Source organism: Thermobia domestica, chromosome 7, assembly GCF_964235325.1.
Source record: "Thermobia domestica chromosome 7, izTheDome1.hap1.1, whole genome shotgun sequence".
Taxonomy (NCBI): Eukaryota; Metazoa; Arthropoda; class Insecta; order Zygentoma; family Lepismatidae; genus Thermobia; species Thermobia domestica.
The window spans coordinates 287,202,644-287,223,352 of record NC_137460.1 but is presented as its reverse complement, the minus strand read 5'-3'; the positions used below and the strand labels follow the sequence as shown (position 1 = coordinate 287,223,352).

Below are 20,709 nucleotides of genomic sequence, written 5' to 3'. Positions count from 1 at the left end.
CAAGATTCTACAAGTACTCAAAGAAAAGAGAAAATATACGTTATAGAAAATGATTCGAATACGTGAAAATAAATGTCTACAATTTCCCACAGCATGTCAGTGATTTCTGATGGTGCTGCATCCCACTTTAAAAATCGCTTTCAGATATTCGAGATGTAGACAGGTCCGATAAAGCCGTACTTTTTTCAGTGAAACCGGTCATGCACGAGTCTCTGCGACGGTATTGGCGGGGAGGGGACAGAGGCTGTAAAAATATGGCAACGCGGCATAACCTTAGGCAAAAACAAATACACAGTACAGAACAATTCATGAGTATAGTGCAAGTACAAACTCCGGGTATTACTCTCGTTTTGTTGCCTGAAACTGAATTCGACAAAAAAAAAAAAAAAAAAAAAAAAAAAAAAAAAAAAAAAAATTCAAAAATGGGAAAGTGTGCGACAGGAAACTAGTATTCAACGAAGTGACCTTTGGCTTTCAGAAAATGGCGAAGTTTTTATGGCAGTAACGGGTCACCATAAACTAACTTCATGCTTCCCCCAAATCAAGCTTCTGCAATTCAGTGTAGATTTAAGAAGTCTGCAAAAAGGAACTTTTGTTACATACATATATGATAACCAGTGGTGGATAGCAGAAATATTATTAATAAATTATGAATTACGTCAAGTTAAAGTGCTGTTTATGCTTCAACATGGATCCTCAGCAGGGTACAGGTTTTCAGAAGAGCATAAGATAAGTGAAAATAAGTGTTTTCTGACTATCGACAATGTGCTACGAGTTGTGAGTGCACCAACACCTATTGGAGCATCTGCACGGTTACATGCTGTTAGCGAAGAATACACCAAGCAAGCAAAAGTTTCAACAATATCTGAGATGGAAATAGTACAGTTTTATTTTAATTTTTTATATTATTATTATTATTATTCCCTGAGTTAAAATGGAAGGCACCATCATTGTTTAGGTAATATTTATGTTTCTGCACGATGTAGTACAATATTCCACACAAAATAATTCTTCCAGTCATGTGGTTGGGATTCCACGTCAATCAGTAGGTCCACGTCTCATATAACCTCGCTGCTGAACGGGACGTTAAACTCAAAATCAACTCAACTCTGTTATGAGTCTTTTCCTTAACTCCCACAAAATAGCCCTTTTCTCCTTATTCCTATGCTTGCTTTTATTTCACGTTTGCATTTCATATCATTACTAATAATACTGCCCAGGAATCGAAAACTAGTCAAAAATGTTCAATTTTCTCCCTTCCTACTTCTACATTTGACACGGACCGCTTCGTTCTAATCACCGCGGCTTTTGTCTTTCTAACATTTATTTCCATCCCATATTCTTCACCGCCCTTCCTCAAGTTTTTTAACATTACAGTGCAAAAGATGTGGATGTAGTTGAGCGTTACATTCCGTGGCATCAGAGGCATGAAACATAAACAGCAAAGGAGGCAGTTATCGGAGATAATCTTATACTTAATAAATACAGTGAACATAAACCTCTAGCTTCCGAAGATATGTATAAAGCATTGCTTGTAAAACATGGCCACATATTCGCTACAATACATGGGCACCCGTTTCATGTCTCCAAATGATCAATTTAGCTAGTTCTAACAAAAACCGAGGCAGTCTCTAATAGAGGGTTTGAACAAAGGGAAAAAATGGCTCAGAAATTAATACACCTATCGACACAACACAGACTTCGGACTTCGACAATCGAGCGCAAACGATGTCCGATCAATATCCTCTTAATATTGACATAACAGAAAGCACTGTAATTGCAAAACATCGAATTTCATATTTATTTAATTTCACTTTTTGACAACTTCTATAATTTTTATTAAGGCTAAACAAATATAAATATCTTGTGAAAATTAAGTGGAATATATGTATAAATGACTACAGAAATTTTATAAAAACATTAGAAATTTTTAACAAACAAACTACTTAGATTCCTATGAAATTAATATATTACCTTTCAAGTTCACAACTGTTAGTATCGATCTTGTCTTCCACTACGTTCCTTGAGAGCGATTCGTGTGATTCCGTAGTTACATTACTTCCTGCCATAAACTCGGAATCAAACTGAAGCAGATCTGTGGGTTCATCTTTAATTTCAATCTTAGGTTCCACTACATATTGTGAGTCGGAAGTCAAGTCACTATTTTTGGTTTCACATATTGTTGGATTATTTTCTGTCCATACCGAGAGTCTTGAGTCTTTGATTTCTGTGAATGCATCATTTCCTTCCAGTTGATCGTCAACACAACTTTCGGTTTTGATGAAACTGTCACATTCGTGAAAATATGGTTCACATTTAGGTTCACATTCATCTCCCATTATGACTTCCAATAGTTATACACAATATATGTGAATATAAATGAGGAATATTAAGGGTACATATGTATAATCTGATATTTATACTTAGTAGCTGAGAATAAATCACTTACAATGAATTCTTCTCAGAATAACCTACAAAAGAAAGAAAAAATATTAAGAACTTCCTCAATTTATGACCTAAAGTAGGAAACAGAGTAGAAATTTTTCATGGAAGTACGAAAAGAAAGCACGTTACACCAGCGATCATAGTTTGGCATTTCATAATGGAAGGACAGGTTCTCTGTGAACTTCGATACTGGTAGAAGTGAATGGAAAATTTAATTTTAAGCAGGAGTTTTTTTATCATATTAATTCAATTTTAATTTCAACCTGAGTAAATCTTGATTCGCAGACGAAACGCAACCTTACACACGGTGTCCCAGGAGAAAGTAGCGCCTCTTTGGGAGGAGGTCATTTTCTAAAATATTCATATGACTATGCGTTCTATTCTCAACGATTTGCAAGCTATAGGTTAACAACATCTTTTAACCACATATTCAAGGAGGTATTTGTTGTTCATCCTCTATTCAATCTACAGTTGCGAGACATAGATTGTATTGAAATATCTTATTAAACGGTATGAACTACATGTCATTGTTGTAAATGAATGGAAAACAATGGAAACATTTTCAAAAATAAATAAATAAAAAAAAAAAATCCATTGTTCCTGACATTCAACAAAATTCGTGCAAACGTACCTGACTTTGTAGTGAACCAAGCAGGAACACAGAAAAAAAAATATATCTAATTACAGAGTTCTTACAAAATAACACAGAATTACAAAATTCATAATGTTTCGCAAGGTCGTTCGGTTTTAACATTTGGAATAACCATATGCGATACGGTTTCAGCTGCAATCAGGTTCGTAGTCTTCCAGACAGTTGGCTGCGGAATATTAATATTCCGACTAGTCCATTGTTGACTTCTGTGAGCAAGGTACGAAACTCATTCCACTGTTTCTGTTTCATCAGAAACACTTACACAGGCAGCCAATGACCTTAAACTGTCAATACCATCTCAGAATATTTTGGAGACCTATTTCTCCAGTTGCAAACTGTTCACGGGGTGCATGATGTATGGTAAGAACGGAAACACTTCTTATATTCAAAAACAGAGAATGCTTTCTGCTACATAGACACTATTTTCGAAATTAGGCTTGTGCTGCCATCTGCCGCCACAAGCAAAGATTACGAATATGAGAAATTAAATTTTCAAATCTATTGTTTTGTTTGATCATTAGTACAAATGTACTGTATTAGTAGTATTCGACATATTTCACTTAACGACCCTATTAATCATTTACAATTAAAGTGTGCTTTAATTTCAAAAAGTAAAGTTCTGGAATAAATTATCACTCGATTTCCATCTCTGGAATCTATAAAACTACGCAACGAATACAAGACTGCATTTAGGAAAAACATGACCAAATATAGAAACAAATATTTTTTTGTCTCCTCATATACTTTTTGTTTTGATACTCATTGTCAGCGATAGTTATTGGTCCGAATGAACTGTATTTAGGATATTAAACGAAATTACGTCCCATAAAAAAGTGACTGGTTTATCAGTAAGACACAAAATTATACTATGCCAGACTTTATTATCTGTCTTGGACTATTAACCGGTGATCACATTAAATGGATTCTACTACACTATAATTGGAAACATTTGTACATGATATTTTCTATTTCAGCTGTTGAGAGTTTTTTTTTCTTTTTTTACGGTTTGATTAAAATAAGTCCATAATATACAGGAACACACTACGCTATTATAAATTTAAACAATTACACAATTTATCTATACACTTTTCCCTGTCACATGAAATTCTTGGGAAATAGGCTTACTCTTCTCCTACAGCTGAGCTTCCTTCACCAATTTAACCATTTTTCCTCAGCATTTTTTGGTACTGCTTTTGCTTTTACACATTTTTCGTTTTTAAATAAGATTACAACTATCCCTACTTAAAATATGTACAAATACGACTAAAAGTATCATATAGAAATGGAAAGCAGCAGTTTATTTGAATTAACACTAATTAAGATATAATTAAAACCATATCAACGCAAAATCGTATCCAAACACTGACCTTCACCTTAGAGTTACTGAAATTTATGTCAAGAAATCCATATTGCAGTGCGGAGGTTAAGTGTGCACTTCCGGAAAAAAGGTGAAACTTTCAGAAATACCTGTTTACACCTGACAGAAGAAATCTAGAGGTAGGGCCCAAAGTTTTTGGCAGCCACAAAGGGAAATTATTTATAACATTTCATTTGTTCGTGTTTCATTTAATTCTGCATAATTATATTTATTTTTTACTTTATTTATTCATATATTTTAATATATATATATATATTACTTTGACACAACAAACACCTTTGCTCCTATCTGACACGTTAGAAAGAAACCAGCAAGAAGTATTAAAGATTATATATATATATAATAAATGTAAAATTAATATCATGTAACAAACCACACTAAATGTCAGTTTCAATGTCGTCAAAATCATAATCACTAGTGTCAACCCAAGAATGAAGTTCGAATTGTTAACTTTCATTTTCAAAGTCAGACGCTTGCAAAGCATTGCACACCGCATCCGTGAACTTTTGCACTTACAACGAGTAGTGTTACACTTTTTCCAAGAACAACTGAATAATTCCCTACATGCACGACTTGCTTCAGGAAGAGTTGTCCATGTGGCTTCCAGCTCCCAGTGTCATTTCTGTCCCAACCCGAAAGACCTGGATCAGGTAAGGTAAGTAAATGTCTCCAACAATAGCTAGCTTGAAAAGTACTCCTCAAGAAATGTTGAAATAAAGCTGCTTTTGTTGGTGATATTTTTTTCATGGAACGTTCTTTCTTTGTAAAGAGCTCTTTCCTATACTCATTAACTGTGTTATGTCATGATGACTTATCATACATCAAAACAACAAATTTTTAACTTCGTCTATAAAATCTCCATTTTTGCACGTTGTTGGGACAAAATCTGGTATGTCTGTGTGATATTCGAGAGATTTCTGCACGTTTCCCAAGCGCTTTTTTTCACATAACCAGCAAACGAGGAAGTTGTGTCGCAATCCGACAATGTATAAATAAATAAGAGGGAAATAGCTTTTTCGACTCCAAGCTTGGTAAATAGCGTTGGGAGATAATTTGGGATGTACTCTAAATTCTTTCCAGTGCTAAATGCAATCCATAAGAAGTCTCCTTCTAGTTGATTAAATGTTGCCAAAGCACTACAACACTAGTGTCCACTGCCCGAATGATGATAGATTTGTATTCAGGTTGACACGCCTCCTTGGCATGAAACAAAATTCTTGTATCCGCTTCCTCTTGACTATGACTGAAGATCTTCATGGATATATAGTGGTATATTGCATAATATCGCTTCCAATTTCGTAGTCACCACTTTTTTCCCGACTCGAGATACGAGTTTAATTGCAAGTAGATTGAAGAGTTCTTTCTGGTTTTCACCAATGAACAAAATGTTCTTCCAATTATTAGATACAGGTGTACTACCACAAACTTTTCGTCTTATGCCATTATAGTACGGCCGCTACGTCTCTCGCTCTGACAGTTCTGCACGTGGACAAAACAATGTTGCCAATTTGTCCTTTATACACTATTTTCTTTGGCTTCGGTTCTGAAAAACTAGCCACTGTCATCAATTAATAACAATATTTCTTAACAGCACACCTAAACACACAAAAAACAAAGAAAAAAAGTTGCAATAACCAAACACGATCTCAAATCATTTTTCACAACTATGCACAAACAAAAGGAAGAATACGGAACCGCAACAACGTCTGGTTTCCATGCCAGCGCGGTGACAGCTCGGTCACTCACTGGGCCTTATATGGGGGTGTCAATGTAGTATGAATCTTCGCTTTCTTTTTCGCATAGCTGTCAGAGCCAGAGATACAGCGGCCGTACTATACCTCTAAACATCCTGGTCTAGCTTTCAAACTGTCAGGTTTGTAGTCATCCCAGACAACATCAATTCTGTTTACACTGCCCATTCACGAATAACTATGCTGACAAATCTCTCTGCGCACTCATCAAAAGTGTTGGCATCTCCAGGAGGTATCATGTAGACTAAGACTGGACCATCCAGTATGGTACATAGTACTGAAGGCTTGTCACTAGTCACACACATTTCTGAAACACTGAAGATCAGATTTCTTACATTTTCGAAGGCACCCACAGTCCGACAAAGAAGTTGGAAACGGCTGGTTTTCATGGCCAAAAAATTCGTCAAGATCAGAACCTCGCTGCTGACACTCGATATATAATTCTGAAAAGAGGAAGGCATCATTTCTTGTGCTTCTCATCAACAATTGGGATTTGCTCTTGGTTGGAGTTTCTGTTTTGAAAAACTTCACTTAATTGCGTTAGACCGGTATCTCAATGCTATTTTTATACCTACCATATTTCGTATTTTAATGACCTTTGCTGCTGCCAAAGATACAGAAAAACCTGTCAACTACCTGCATCTGCCCATATTGAACAATATATAAAGTTGAAAATTCGTAACGCACCATATCTGATATCCATTGCTCATAATTCATGTAAAACATATTACTCGCGCTTTTCACGGAGTTTGTGTTTTTATATTCAACCCACAGTAGTACTGTTGATCTATGATGAAATAGTTATTAAATAAAAAATTCGAAAAATACTGCAAACAGGGTTGGCAAGGTAATTTACTTGTTACGTATTTTACATAAATTACGCGTAATTTACTAGTAATATACGTCATGTAGAAAAACAGTTTCCGCAGACGTAGAAAAATATATTTCTTTCATTAAAACAAAGATCATTTTGAATAGTCGGTTATATTGTAAGCTTAGTTTTCTTATTTAAGCATTAAAACATTATTATCTTCTAACCATTATATTTAAAAGTAATGATTTCATGCCAAATCATAGTAATAAAAGATAATTTTGGATAGCCCCTCGCCGACCCACTACTAGTTTCCACCTATTAGCGCACACACAAGCACAACCACTCAACATATAAGCACACACATTAAAAATACGTGTTGGTTCGGATATGTTTGAAAGTATCAAGTAACCTTTTGATTATAACAATTTATTGTTATAACTTTGCAGCTTTTAATATAAAACTCGAAACATTTCAGTATACTTTGAAACTTCTATTAGAAAAGAAAAAGAGATTGACTATTAGGCTCATTTCACCTTCATATTACACACTAACACACACATAACTGATACGAAAAATACTGAACAGAATATTGAAATAATGAAATTTTAGAATAAACTGATTTCTCTTCCATGTCCCACCGATACTATATATACCACTTCACTTAGCACTGGGACATATTGAATTTTCGATGTAAAAGTTATTAGATTCCCATTTTAAACACACACAACTGAAAAAATATAGAAGCACCCAACAGAACATATACTACATTTTTCGGAATGAACTCATTTATTTTGCTCTTTTCTTCCAAGTCCAACAACAACACTAAATATATTACTTCCCTTAGCACTTGACTAGCATTTGAACTTTTAATGTAGAATTTTTTTCAAGCTCATAATAAATAGTCAAAACTGAAGAAAATACTCAACAGAATATTGAACTACTTGTTTCTTCGTTGTTTTTGGAGAGAAACAATTTGTCTTTCTTTCTAGTTCGAATACTGAATATATTTCACTTGGTTCCAATAACAATGAGTATATTTCATTTAAAATTTAGCTATTATTTTAATTCTAAAAAAAGTTACATGCCATTTCCATTCTAGTTTAGTACAATTCGAACACAATACTCTTAATCACACTAATATTCATAACTTGAGTTGTCTTGTAATTTGAGGGTGTAGTATATTTGAAGTAGTTTCTTCGAACGTTCGAAGCTGAGCCGGTTCCTTGCGACGTTATGGACAAAGGACCAATTTGAGAAAAGTCTTTCAATTTGCGCTGAAGATGCTAGGATGTTCAGTAACTTCACACCAAGTTCCGACAACTCCTTATGTTGCCGAGTAGCGAAATACCAGAATGTGCGTGGTGTTGTAATTCCCTTCTTCATAAGTTCTTCAAATTTTCCATTTTCCCCGGTATTGCTGGTAGCTAGTTATTCTTGAAGGGCCTAGGTTTTCCAACAAAAACTCCTCTACTTGTTCGTGATGCTTGTCTCAGACATTGCAGAAAGTCGTCACAAATGGTGACCACGAAGGCTTACCACGGCTTCTCTGGCATAAAACTTTTCTCGATTACAGAAAGTTTAAAACATGATTAAATGGGTTTTGAACAGTCACGCTTGCAAACCGTATTATACAATGCTACTTTACAAAGCCAATACAAAATTCCCAGTTTATGCTTACGGATTAAGTTTTGCAAAATCCAGCTAGATTCCATACAATTTTAGGAAGAATTTTTTAAAAGCTCAGCGCCTAGAACGTTTTCTTTTAATTTGTAGACCTGTTTATAACTTTTTACGTACTTTACGTATTTTACGTAAATTACGCGTTTTTACGCGTCACGTAGAAAACCTTTTTTTTACGCGTAATTACCCAACCCTGATTGCAAATGATTCGACTTCTCAATTTATCGTAGGTGTTCACACTCTGACAAATTAAGTGGAAGAGAAGGGGGGGGGGGGGTTCGATGCTGCACGTTGTATGAATGTTTCGCGAACACAATGGAGTGGTTTTCTTTGCCTCCTCGACAATGGGATTAATTACGTCAGAGTCAACTTTTATAAAGTACTGCTAGAAAATGATATTTTGTCCTCCTTACAAACAAATTGGGAAATTATTTTTCCCAACGTTACTATGTATGATATCGAAATGGTATTTGGCAGAAACATTATCAATACCCGAATGTATTATTCAGGGTATATTAATGTCGCATACTCTCATCTGAGACCGCTCTAAAGAGCCCAAACCTTTAGAGAAGGGTTTTCAGATATATTTCCCGGTTCCCGCAAATTTCACTTTTCCCATACCTCACAGGGGAATGGACAGTATTGCAGTTGAGAAATTATACCATTTTAAAGAAAATGACGTACTAGCCATGAAATTTGTTAGATTATTATTTTATCCAGAAATTTTAGATCGAAATTTCCCCTGCAAATTTTCTACTTGCAAACAGGATTAGGAAATATTTTTTTCTCATGTCATTATATAGGATATTCCAATGTTATTTGTTAAAGAGATTACCATAACCCCTTTGTATTATTTCAGGGTACATTAGGGTCGCGTACTCTTACCTGGAGCGGCTCTAGAAGGGCTCAAATTTCCAAAAAGAAAAATTCCTGATGTCCTCCAAATTTTTCTTTTCTAGCACGCAATACGGACATATGCCATGTTGCATTTAAAAGCCTGTTTTATTCTGAAGAGAATGACGTACTAACAATGACATTCGGATGAATAATGTTAAGGCAGTAGCTACTTAAAATGGATATTCTGAAAAATGGCCCTATTTTTCAAGATGGCGGTCATTTTTCAATATGGCTACCAAAAACTTTGAGCCCTACCTCTAGATTCCTTCTGCCAGGTATAAACAAGCATTTCTGAAGTGCGCAGTTAACGTCCCTACTATTATTCTTGATCTTGTTCATTTTGGTGTCAACAGCTACCACATTTTCATCACTTTCCTGTTGTAGATGCATCCTTTGTTTCTCCAGTTTATCAGTTGTGCATCCAACATTTTCTTCTCAGTTTCCCCTTTTGTTCTACTCTCTCATTTACTCTTTCTGCTGGTGCAATACCCTTCGTAGCATTTCCTAAGCCTTTCAAGTAAAGCATAATCCTTTTGGTGATTTGCGTGTGCTCAACATATTCTGTATCCAATATTCAGTTATGAATATCCTTTTCTGCTACAATAGTCTTTTCATGCATATTTTCCATTAAGAGTGATTTATTGTTGGAAAACCCTCTTTTAACCCTTTTACTTCCACGCGAGAATGAAAGCCCAATTTTTTTTTTTTTTTACTATCTTCAATAAATGTTTGAATTCTTCAGTTCCAACAAGAAACTTGCTGTGAGCAGACAAGTTCTAATTTGTTACAACTCTGGGAGACTTCATAAAGTTCTGCTGAATTTAGACTGGGAGAAAGGGATGCTGTATTTCCCTGAGTTTTCAGCAAGCACATCATCTATAATGTGAAACACATGAAGTTCGTCAACCTTTTTTCGACTTACATGAGGAGAATATTAAATTACCTTAGAACGACGGATCGTTAATTCTTTTGTAGTTCAAAGGAATGCTGTGTTGAAGTTTACTAATCATAGAAGTTAGGACCCACCAGCAGACGTGAAAACTCCAGTTTCTGTTGTTTCTTAGTCTTTGTTCGTATTTCTGCGAGAAAACGTCAAGCAACAAACCTAATGTTAATATTTTTGCTCAAGCTAAGACCTGTTTCTGCTATAATAACAGTTAACAGCTCTCTATCTGTACACTTAGTTTTATACACCAAGTCGTAAGATCTTCTTTCCCTACAGGATCAAAGACGAACACTGCCATCGTCCCTGAAGTCTGAAACCTAAGTAGGAAGGGCTGGTATTCAACACCCCATCTTGCAGAAAGTCAGTTTGCACTTAATAAATGTATCGTTTGCTGCCTTCCTAAGAGTTTTTATAGGTCTTGTGTTTCGCAGAATTGCTTGTTCTAGAAATTTAATTACACAGTTCCAAATTTCGAATGCTCTCTGAAAACAAATGGCACTTTCCAACCAGCAGACGCTGCACAACTTCACAAGAGATTTTGTGCACCCTGTAATCCTCGACGAGCTGAAGAGTCGCAGAATAAATTGTAGAAATGAGTGTTAGGTTACATACATTTCGGTCTAGCGATTCAACACAAGTTTCTACCGCACCGTGGATAATATGCAAGCAGCATGTACCGAGACGGTGATGATGAGAATGATTGAAATAATGGAAAGAAGAAAGTGGAAGAAAATGGGAAAACTTCGAGAAGAAGAATGTTTTAGTATCACCATGTAAAATATTTCAAACATGAATAACATCTGAAATATGCTTGATTTCTTGGATCAGTTCTCTCCATTCAATGTAACACGTGAGAATGAACTGTCAGTAAGAATAAACATGTTTGCTTTTCTACTCTCAAAACCCAAGGATTTAAAAAAAAGATATGCAAGATATGTATATAACGGAGATCCCACTAACGATTTACTTTCCTACAGTAAAGATATGAGGATGTCAACAGTAATAATGGAACTGCATGCCATTAAACTTAGTTACTTCCACAATGTACTGGAAACAAATTACTATTATTTTACGATAATTTGAATCACAAATTATAACCGGTTGAATCACTTTGAACAAATTGAATCAGTTGTGAACTACAACATTTTTCTTTGTTTTGTTTATTTTTCGTCAGGTTTTAAAGTTAATGAATGAGTTCCTTTTTTAATTTTTTTTTTTTTTTTCGCGTCTGCGGCAAACCACAGATATAGCGTAAAATCGCACAACTTCTCTTCTAAACACTGTGCTCTGCCCGTCGCTCTCGTTTGCCAACCTCCTCTAAGTAGTTTTCTGTTGTGCATTCTGTCGTCTTTCGAGTTTGAATTGATATTTTATTCAGCTGATGTTTTCCGATCTCCATGAAACTTGGCATGATGATGGAGGTTAATCTCCTCTACAAGCTTAGACTTACGTTCCTCACTTCGCTTCGAATATGTGTATTACACTGTACATCTTCTGCTGGGAACGATGACGAAGTGATCGTGTCTCCGCTCCCCGTCCACATTCATACGATAAAAAGTAGGCAAAGGAAGAGTAGCTTTCACAAAGTTCTTGGAGGGCCTAAACTTGAAGAAGCTACTATTGTTTGTTTGATGTTTATACGGAGCATTATAATAATCAAATACAGTGTGTTAATGATCATTTTTTCATGTCCGTTTGAGACATAGGACTTGCTACTTCGTAAGTCATCATATCAGTTTAATATATTCGAGAATAAACCTACAGAGTTATTTCAGGATACCAAGACTTGCTACATCGTTGCCAAACTTCGCAGCTACAATGTTAATATCTTGTCAAAATGCTCTTTAGGGAGATAAGCCAATTTAATTGCGTGATTGTAGAGGAAGACGAAATAATAATAAAGTTAAAAAAAAAAAAAAAAAAAACTGTACGGAGCAAACGGACATTGTGAAAAGTAGGAACTAAGTCTAAAGGCTAAGTACATGCTTTACTGAAAGTGTCGGGAGCGGTACATAGTTCAAAGAACAGAGCCACCCTCAACGTCCTAACTTTCTATGCACTTGCGTGAATCCACCTATTACTGCTGCCGAATTTCCAGGTGAGTTCCATGGTTGAATTAAAAGTTCAGTCTCTTTATCTGTGGTGAGGCTATAGTAGAGATGGAATTACAGTTTAACGTGGGATTCGAACCGCATGAGCTCCCATCCGAAATCGAACCAGGATCTACCGCGCCAAAGACGACGGTTAACAGCATCTCAAAAAGCCATGAAGGAGTTCTCTGGTGGTTTGCTAGGTAAACAATTTTTTTTGTTTAAGCATACCTACTAAAAGCAGATAAGCTATAAGGGGAATATAACTGATTAGAGTAATAAATTATTAGGCCTTTGTGGTCAGAGCAACTCCAAAATGTTAAGGATTAGGTTAGGTTTAATATTTCTAAACATACTCTTCAGAAATTAAATAAGATTATTACGATTGCAAAAATAAATAAATTAGCATCCTTTTGATAGTCCTTGAGCCAGAGGGGGTTTATGGTTTCATCTCGAGGAGGTAAAAGACACCTAAAATTTTAGATAGCCAACACTGTAATCTTGGAGATTTGGTATGACACTTTTCGGAAATCGGTAGTTTTCAGGGGGTAATGCCCCCCCTCCCCAATTTAGAATCTTAAAGACATTTTTACTTAGCTCAGTGGTCGTTTGAAATGCCTGTATCTCTGTCCATTTTTGTCACAGGACTATGATTTATACTTCTTTTGATTTAGAATTATATAGGCTTTAAAGTTATGTAACACACTTATCTATACTACCGACTGAAGGGAAGTAATGAGGGAAAATTTAAGAAAAAATCCCTAAAATTCCCTTTTACCATTTTCTTTGCTTATCACGTAGCAACACTGCATAAGGAGTAAAATACCCCTGTATGTCACAGTAGCTTTCAGATGGGGTATGATACTTTACTGTAGGAGGTACCTTTCATAGGCTAAAACCCTCTTTTTAGGTTCTGAAAGAAAACGGTAACGAAGTCCCGTGGTCTTTCGAAATTATTATAACTCTGTTCGTTATGTCCACAGAAGTAAACATTGTACCTCTTTGGAGTTAGAATTATATGGGCTTTTAGATGATTAACACACTTGTCAAACATACTGACGAAAGGAATGTGGGAAAATTTAAGAAAAATCCCTATAAATTCCCTTTTTACAATTTTCTTCGTTTATTACGTGGCAACACTGCATGACTAAAAGACCCCCGTATTTCAGAGTAGCCAATACTGTAAGCTTTCACATATGGTATGATACTTCCTTGTCGGCGGTAGCTGTCATGGGCTGAAACCAGGGTTTGCCCAAGTGGGCCCAGCCCGAAAAAACCCGGCGAGTTTTTTCGGGTTGGACCCACCTGAAAAAACCCACTTTAAAACCCAACTGGGTTTTTGAGCTTTTTTTTTAGTATACTATTGGTACAACTAAGGTGATCATATTGAAAGTGACTTTTATCAGATTTTAGACTTCCCTTGAGCGAATTAGACGCTTTCATGTTAAAGTATACAACATTCAACGCTACAGCTATATAAAGTTCTGAATGCACTGAATGAATAAAACAGCTTATCTTAGCTCGAAATAATTACAGAACAAATTAGTGTATGGATTCTGTTTACAGCCTATTTGAAGTAAAATATGCAATTTTATATTTTAGAAAATACTTTCCGTGAATAGTGTGCTCAGCGACGCCGGGGAACGTTATCCCTCATACGTTTGACGAGTTCAAGGACATAGGTGCCTGTATCACCAGTAAATATGTAAATACATTAGTAAACTATTAGTATTATTTCATACATTTGATGGTAACACAAATATTCTTCAGTAAAAAATTTGTTTTCCAAAAACAATAGTTAAGTTGTTGCTACTCTTCAAATAAGCATTCTGTAGAATCAACACCAGCAAGAGCGTAAAAATTCTTGTCACATTTAAGAAGCTTAATGCTCGCAGTTCCGAAGACTATGTAACCCTGCTATTTCAAGTGCTGAATTTAAACTTCCATACTAGTGGAAATGTCGATGTCCGGTAAAGAAAGTCCCATTTTCGGGGAAAACCCGTCGTTAAAGAAGTGCTCGGGAAATTCCCGCAATTGAACACACAATGCATTGGAAAGGCATGAATACTTCAACAATAAAACTATTTATTTTAAGTTGGAACATATTTAACTTCATTTAAGACATTTTGGGCCGTATGCAGAGTCATTTTGACGCGTGATTAGTGATATCCTAAAGAGTTCGACCAACATAAGATTCCTCTAGTAATAAGGCCTTTAGTATGACGCTAAATCATACGTCAAAACGACTCTGCATAAGCATTTTCTTTATAAAATATAAATTCTCCCTTTGTTAATTGTTTTAAATTCATTTTCGGGAAAGAATAAGCCTACCATATTTTCTTCGAGAGAATACGGGACATCTTCCATCGCCCCCCCTCCCCCCCACTACCACCAACTTTTCAACACAATTCAACGTGGCTGTATTTGCCAAAATTGCGTTTGTCAGTTTAATCTGATGAAAACGTAGCTGATTTTTCTGCTTGCGTCGTGTGTGATTGTCAGGACTGAATTTACACATTTCCAAGCCCTAAACTAAAGCACAATCCTGCGCCCTAGACTATTTCTTACAATTTCTCTTACCTAATGTGTTGCTAGAGAAAAAGTCATTCATCTTCCTTGTGCTTGTAGATGTAGAAGCACTCGAAACCATCTTATGTTTGCCTGTTTTTTGATGTTGAAGAGTGTCCAAATTTCCACAATGTGTAATGGAAAAAAAAAAAGTAGGATGGCAAATTGTCAGTCAACTCCGTTTTCTTCAGAAAAGGGTAGTCTTCAAATTGGAAGAAAATGTGCACTTCGATTTAGGCATTCTCGTTGATATAAAATTGGAACACTGCGCTTGTAATGTAGACCGTTATCAACAATAGCTCAGCTCGAGCACTTTATCAAAGGTTCCAGATTCCCTTGACTGCCGACGGACTCCAGCTCTTGCGCTACGAGTCTATTGACCTGTTTGCTATGAAACCAGAGAGGGTAGTGTGATACCTTGCTCCAAGCTCTTACATATTACAGTTTATTATTGATTCATTACTAACAGGTTTCCCAGCCGATGTCAAACTTTTTGATTTTTCGCTTTTCGATAAGCTAATATTGAGAGTAGAAATTGGACGGGATTAAAAGCAATCAGCGGCATTTGGACTAACAACGTTTGAAATCTTGGAGTAACTGTTTTTGTAGCTGTAAGCGGATCAACGCGAGCTATTTGTGAAACTTCCTGCGGAATTCCTGTAATTAGTTGGAACCGATAAACCAGGAGTTGACCGGTCGAAGATCTTTGTGAGTATAAAACACTTCAAACTATTACTCACATCATAGAGCCACATTATAACCTCGAAATAAATCGAAACGGCCGTAAATATTATAAAATAGAAAATTCGTTTGTTTGATTATAATGTTGATGTTATTTTAAATGTATTACAATTCGTGTTAAATGTCATTACATAAATTACACATTATAAATCAGGTTTTATTATTTGTTTACTAAATTAATTTATAATTTGTTGTCTGTGCCTAGTTTAGTTATACGCACATACTTTCATTTTAAAGTACTTATATTCTTGTCCGCCGCCTCCCACCTCCGGACTTGACGAGAATGTAAGTATTGTGAATTCGTGCTTCGCCGTGACGCAGCTGGGTTGAAAACGAGAAAGAGAGGTCAGATGTTCCTCTTCTTTTGTGTAGTATCAATTCGTTTCCACACTTACGACGAACTGTTCGAGTATTTAGTAAACCATGTCTATCACACAATTTCAACAATTGACATTCGTAATTTTTGTATAACACGATGAAACCCAAACGCGATATGTCAAGATCTTTGGGTTAACTGCTGTATCGCCGGATCAATTTTAGAAAATGTACCAGATGAATTGGAGAATTTATTTGGTTTACGAGGAAGAGTAAGTGAAGAGAGAGGAATAGTTGAAGTTAAGAAAATGCTTATTGTTGTCAGTTGAATGTTGTTAAACGAATGAAAAGTTGTTTTTGATGTTGTAAGGGGCACTATATATGGAGTCGGAAGGGACTGACTATTTGCGGGAGAGGTACACTTATAATTTATGGGAATGGTAGTGAGTAAATAACAAGATTGTGACATATCGTGTTTGGGTTTTATCGAGTTATAAAAAATAAAGAGCATCAGTTGTTAATATTGAGTGAAAGGCATGAACTACTGAACACGTGAAGTTTATCGTAAGTATGGGAAGGAATTGAAACTACACAAAATAATAAGGGGCTATGTTTGGCAGATAGGATAGGCATGTAAAACACAGAAAATTTAATGAAATCTAACCTATCCTGAACTAACCTAAAATAAGCAGAAATTTTATAATTTTTTGGAAAATTATTCTGGACCCCTACACTAACATAATCTAACATATACTAACCTAACCTAAACTAACCCAAACTCACCTAAACTACCCTAATATGAACAGAATTTTTTTTAGAAACAATTGCTGGACCTTTTCTGCTAAACATTAACAAAAAGAGAAACATCTAACTAAACATATAGAATCTAACGTAATTTAGTACATTTTGGTACTTGTAGGATGGCATTAATTATCTCGCTGGAAGCTGTGTAACACATAAGAGCTGTATTTTGTGACATATAAAGTATTCTCTACTGTTCTTATTCATGTCTATACCAACTGCCACTGACACACCTGCTCCCATGGACGAAAACCTAATTGCCGCTGGGGCCCTCTTTGCTACGCTCCTGCTCTGAATCTATTAGGATTCTTGGTTTTTAGTGGCCACAAATTGGTTCGTGTTTTATGCACTAGTTTTTTATGCCAAATGTTCACACTGTATTTTGAAGCATAATCACTAAAAAGTAAGCCACGGTCACATGCTAGTAATTTGCAGAAGAAGCTTAATAATACTTTTTCTTTTTTCTATGTATTTTCGTGTGGTTCCAGTAAATATAACAAGTGTACACACTTATACTATAACTCTATTCGAAATGTTGTAACACAGCGATAGCCAATTTATAACGCACAGCGGACCTGGAGAAGAAAATATGAAGCACACTTGAAGATTGATACTCTCCCGTTCTCAGCTTGTGATTAACTCAATGTGCATAATTAATTCGTTTTCTGGGAATAGGTCGGCCTGAGGCGGGCCAGCATTTTTTTTCGTTTTCTTTCTTAAAAAATTACTTTTTTAATATTGCCTACTTTTGCTTAGGTATGGTTAGGTTAGGTCGGGTTAATTTTCTTATTTTAATGTAAATTGCCTGTATTTACCTCGCTCCCTGTTTTTTTCCCGTGAGATATAGCCTAATTCTCTGAATTTTCGTTTTATTAGTGTATCCTTTGTGGTTCGTGTATTTATAAGTGAATTACGCAATCAGCTATGAACATTCGAATCTAAGTGGAAGCTAGTGTAGTTTTGGGGCACCACGTTTTGGAAGATTTGTAGGTAAAGCTGAATACTTTGTATGCAAAGCAATGCCGCTCTATTTTAGGATTACAAGTGTAGTGCTCCTAGTTTAAACTCTTTAGAAGTGATGTACGGTGGATAAAAAACTGAGTGCATATGAAAGGAGACTGTGTTAGATGTTATTTTTCACCGGCGGTGTATTTGTGCATATTGTATAGAAGCTGTATATTATGTTTCAACTTACTAGTATAAAGCCATGACAAGTGGTATTGAAACTCTTATATTTGCCAAAATCCACTTTTTTCACTATCCTGGCTCACGTGTATACCTTCCATCGGCGACGCGCCTACACCAGGCGCCACCCGCGCTACTGTGTGGGCCCGCCAGCTTTGCCCTACCCTGACTCGGATAGATATAATTGTTAGTGGTCACTGTAGTCCTTAAGCCGTACATCCGGAAACCATATTTATACGCAAATCGAAAAGGAATTCCAATTTTTCAACAATTATCTCTGATGGCACCCCTTGAAAGTTATCTTTGCCTAATGAGGTATTTTCATGTCCCCCAGCGCTAACTTTTAGAAGACAATAAGAAAGAAATTAGTAAAAGAATTATAATTTTTCAACAATTTTTGGTGCGCCCAAACTACACCTGCACGACTAACAGTATTAAATGTATTTTGCTACGCTTACGCTCACAGGAACAAAATAGAAGGTAGAAATTTCAAACAATTACCCTTTACCTTCCTACATCACTGTAGTTACGTAAATATTAAATACAGGAGACTTAACCCCGTTTGTTTCCTTTCCAATTCATCATTTTTAAAATGTCTTGTCTTGTCTTGTAGACCAGTACCGGTCAAACAGGTAGGTGCACCAGCTCGCAAGTCGTGTGTGCTACGATTGCAAAATTGTCAAATGTGTACCGAACACGGAGGATTTATGATTCAATAAAAAAAATTGAATAAATGCAGGACGCAATTTGGTAAAAAAGACACGGATATAGTATACGTAAGACCGTCTGAGTTCCAGAAGAAGCTGGACGCTCATAGTTTTAGGGATTATTCATTGAGTATCTACGAACTTAGAAAGGGGGTAACAAACCCACTTTCATTTACTTATCCACTGATACGAAAATAAAAAAGAACGTACCTATTTGCCCTTGTACTTTATATGCTATAGCGCATTACATTATATGCAACAAGGATTTTGGTCTGCATCATGATATACATTTAAAAATATTTAACATTTTTCGAATCGAAATCAACAAAATTTATTCTAGAAAGTAAAAATAGAATGTTAAGCACATATAATGAAGACAACGCAGTGATTTAATTTGGTAACGTATAAATATATAATATGAAGTATCCTCGCGCACGGAAGACAGGGTGTTCTCATGTATACTATTACCAAAGACACTATCGGGAAAATGGTCAAAGTCAGGAATAGGTCAGAATCGGGAAAGAAGTTCAGACAGTGAAAGAGGGCTGAAGGCCAAGTTGAACAGGGCAGAAAGTTAGAGGAAAGTGGGAAGTGTAAAATGTAAAAGAACAAAGTGTGGAAAAAAGAAGGGGATGTATGTACATGTAAATATAAAAGAAAGTGTAAGTGTAGTGTAGATGTATAGGAAATCCCACTCAACTCTCTTCTTCACAGAACACCACTACACACGAGGCATTCGCCCTAACCAACAGTCGAACTCACATTTTTATTTTTTTAATGAGTATGACGTTTCTACCACTGCTACCAGCCACAACTAAGAAAATGTCACTAAATTCAGCTCTAAAGGTCGGTTTTCGATATATTTGTCGCGCGTTTGCCTAAAAACTTTTCCCCCTGAAACAACATCAAATAAACACGTATACGTAAACATAAAAGCAGAAACTACTTAAAATATCTTACCTATTCGAAAGAAAAAACATTCCATTCTCCTCCACATCCTCTCTCTTTTCCTGTAGCTAGTGTTGCCAACCGTAGCGGAATTCCGCTACGCGTAGCGACTTTTCGTTGCCCTGGCGACAGAGCGGCGACAGACGAAAAATGCGGAAAATGTAGCGACTTTTGAAAACTTATCTTAAAACTTCCCGTTTCCCCCCATAGCTTGAAAAAAGTGAATAAATTAGGTTAGAAAACATTTCTTCCTTTCTATAATGCATAATATAATTTTGTAGAGAGAAAGTAACAAATTTCAATAAACGGGATTATCCTGTTTTCGAGAACGCTGATGTAAGAGGAGAGGAGAATTACCCAAGTGTTCTGCCTGCTCCTGCTGACTTTATTCAAAATGGAAATTGCAATTGAGCTATAAGATGCATCTTTTGTTAATGTACATCTACAAAAAGCCGTATAATCCAAAATTCTTTAGAGTTTGCTACTTCAAATCAAAAATTATTTAAGTAAAGTGTTATAATTTTGAAGTAATAGACGGCACTACGCAAACAGGTACGTACGCACGGGTGAGGATACGAGGACGAGAGATAACCCGGAAGTCCAACTTCTATATAAATTTGATTAAACTTCATGTGGATTTTACAGAGTTAATATACAATTTATATTCAGGTTGAATTTAGATTCTAATTGGAAAAACTTAGAGATCACTCCCAATAAAATTCCTGGATACAGAGGCGGCGTTAGGTGAGCGCTGAGCTAGTGTCAATAACGACCCCACGGGGCCAGAGTAC

The 20,709-nt window shown here is 35.9% G+C and overlaps 1 protein-coding gene across 7 annotated transcripts in view; it reads right to left on the bottom strand.

Moving 5' to 3' along the window:
* Window positions 1-19,954, bottom strand: part of LOC145691002 (uncharacterized) — a 143,114-nt gene extending 123,160 nt beyond the window's left edge. Inside the window, exons 1-2 of one of the 7 annotated variants that reach the window (XM_081766485.1) lie at window positions 19,931-19,954; window positions 1,975-2,471 (exon numbers count right to left, since the gene is read on the bottom strand). In XM_081766485.1, the coding sequence (XP_081622611.1) occupies window positions 1,975-2,339 (365 nt within the window). In that variant the 5' untranslated portion in view covers window positions 2,340-2,471; window positions 19,931-19,954. Of the gene's footprint in view, window positions 1-1,974; window positions 2,472-15,233; window positions 15,258-18,764; window positions 19,007-19,930 lie in introns of those variants that run through there. The other 6 variants (XM_081766487.1, XM_081766484.1, XM_081766483.1 and 3 more) reach the window with 6 other exon arrangements.
* Window positions 19,955-20,709: the final 755 nt, after the last annotated feature.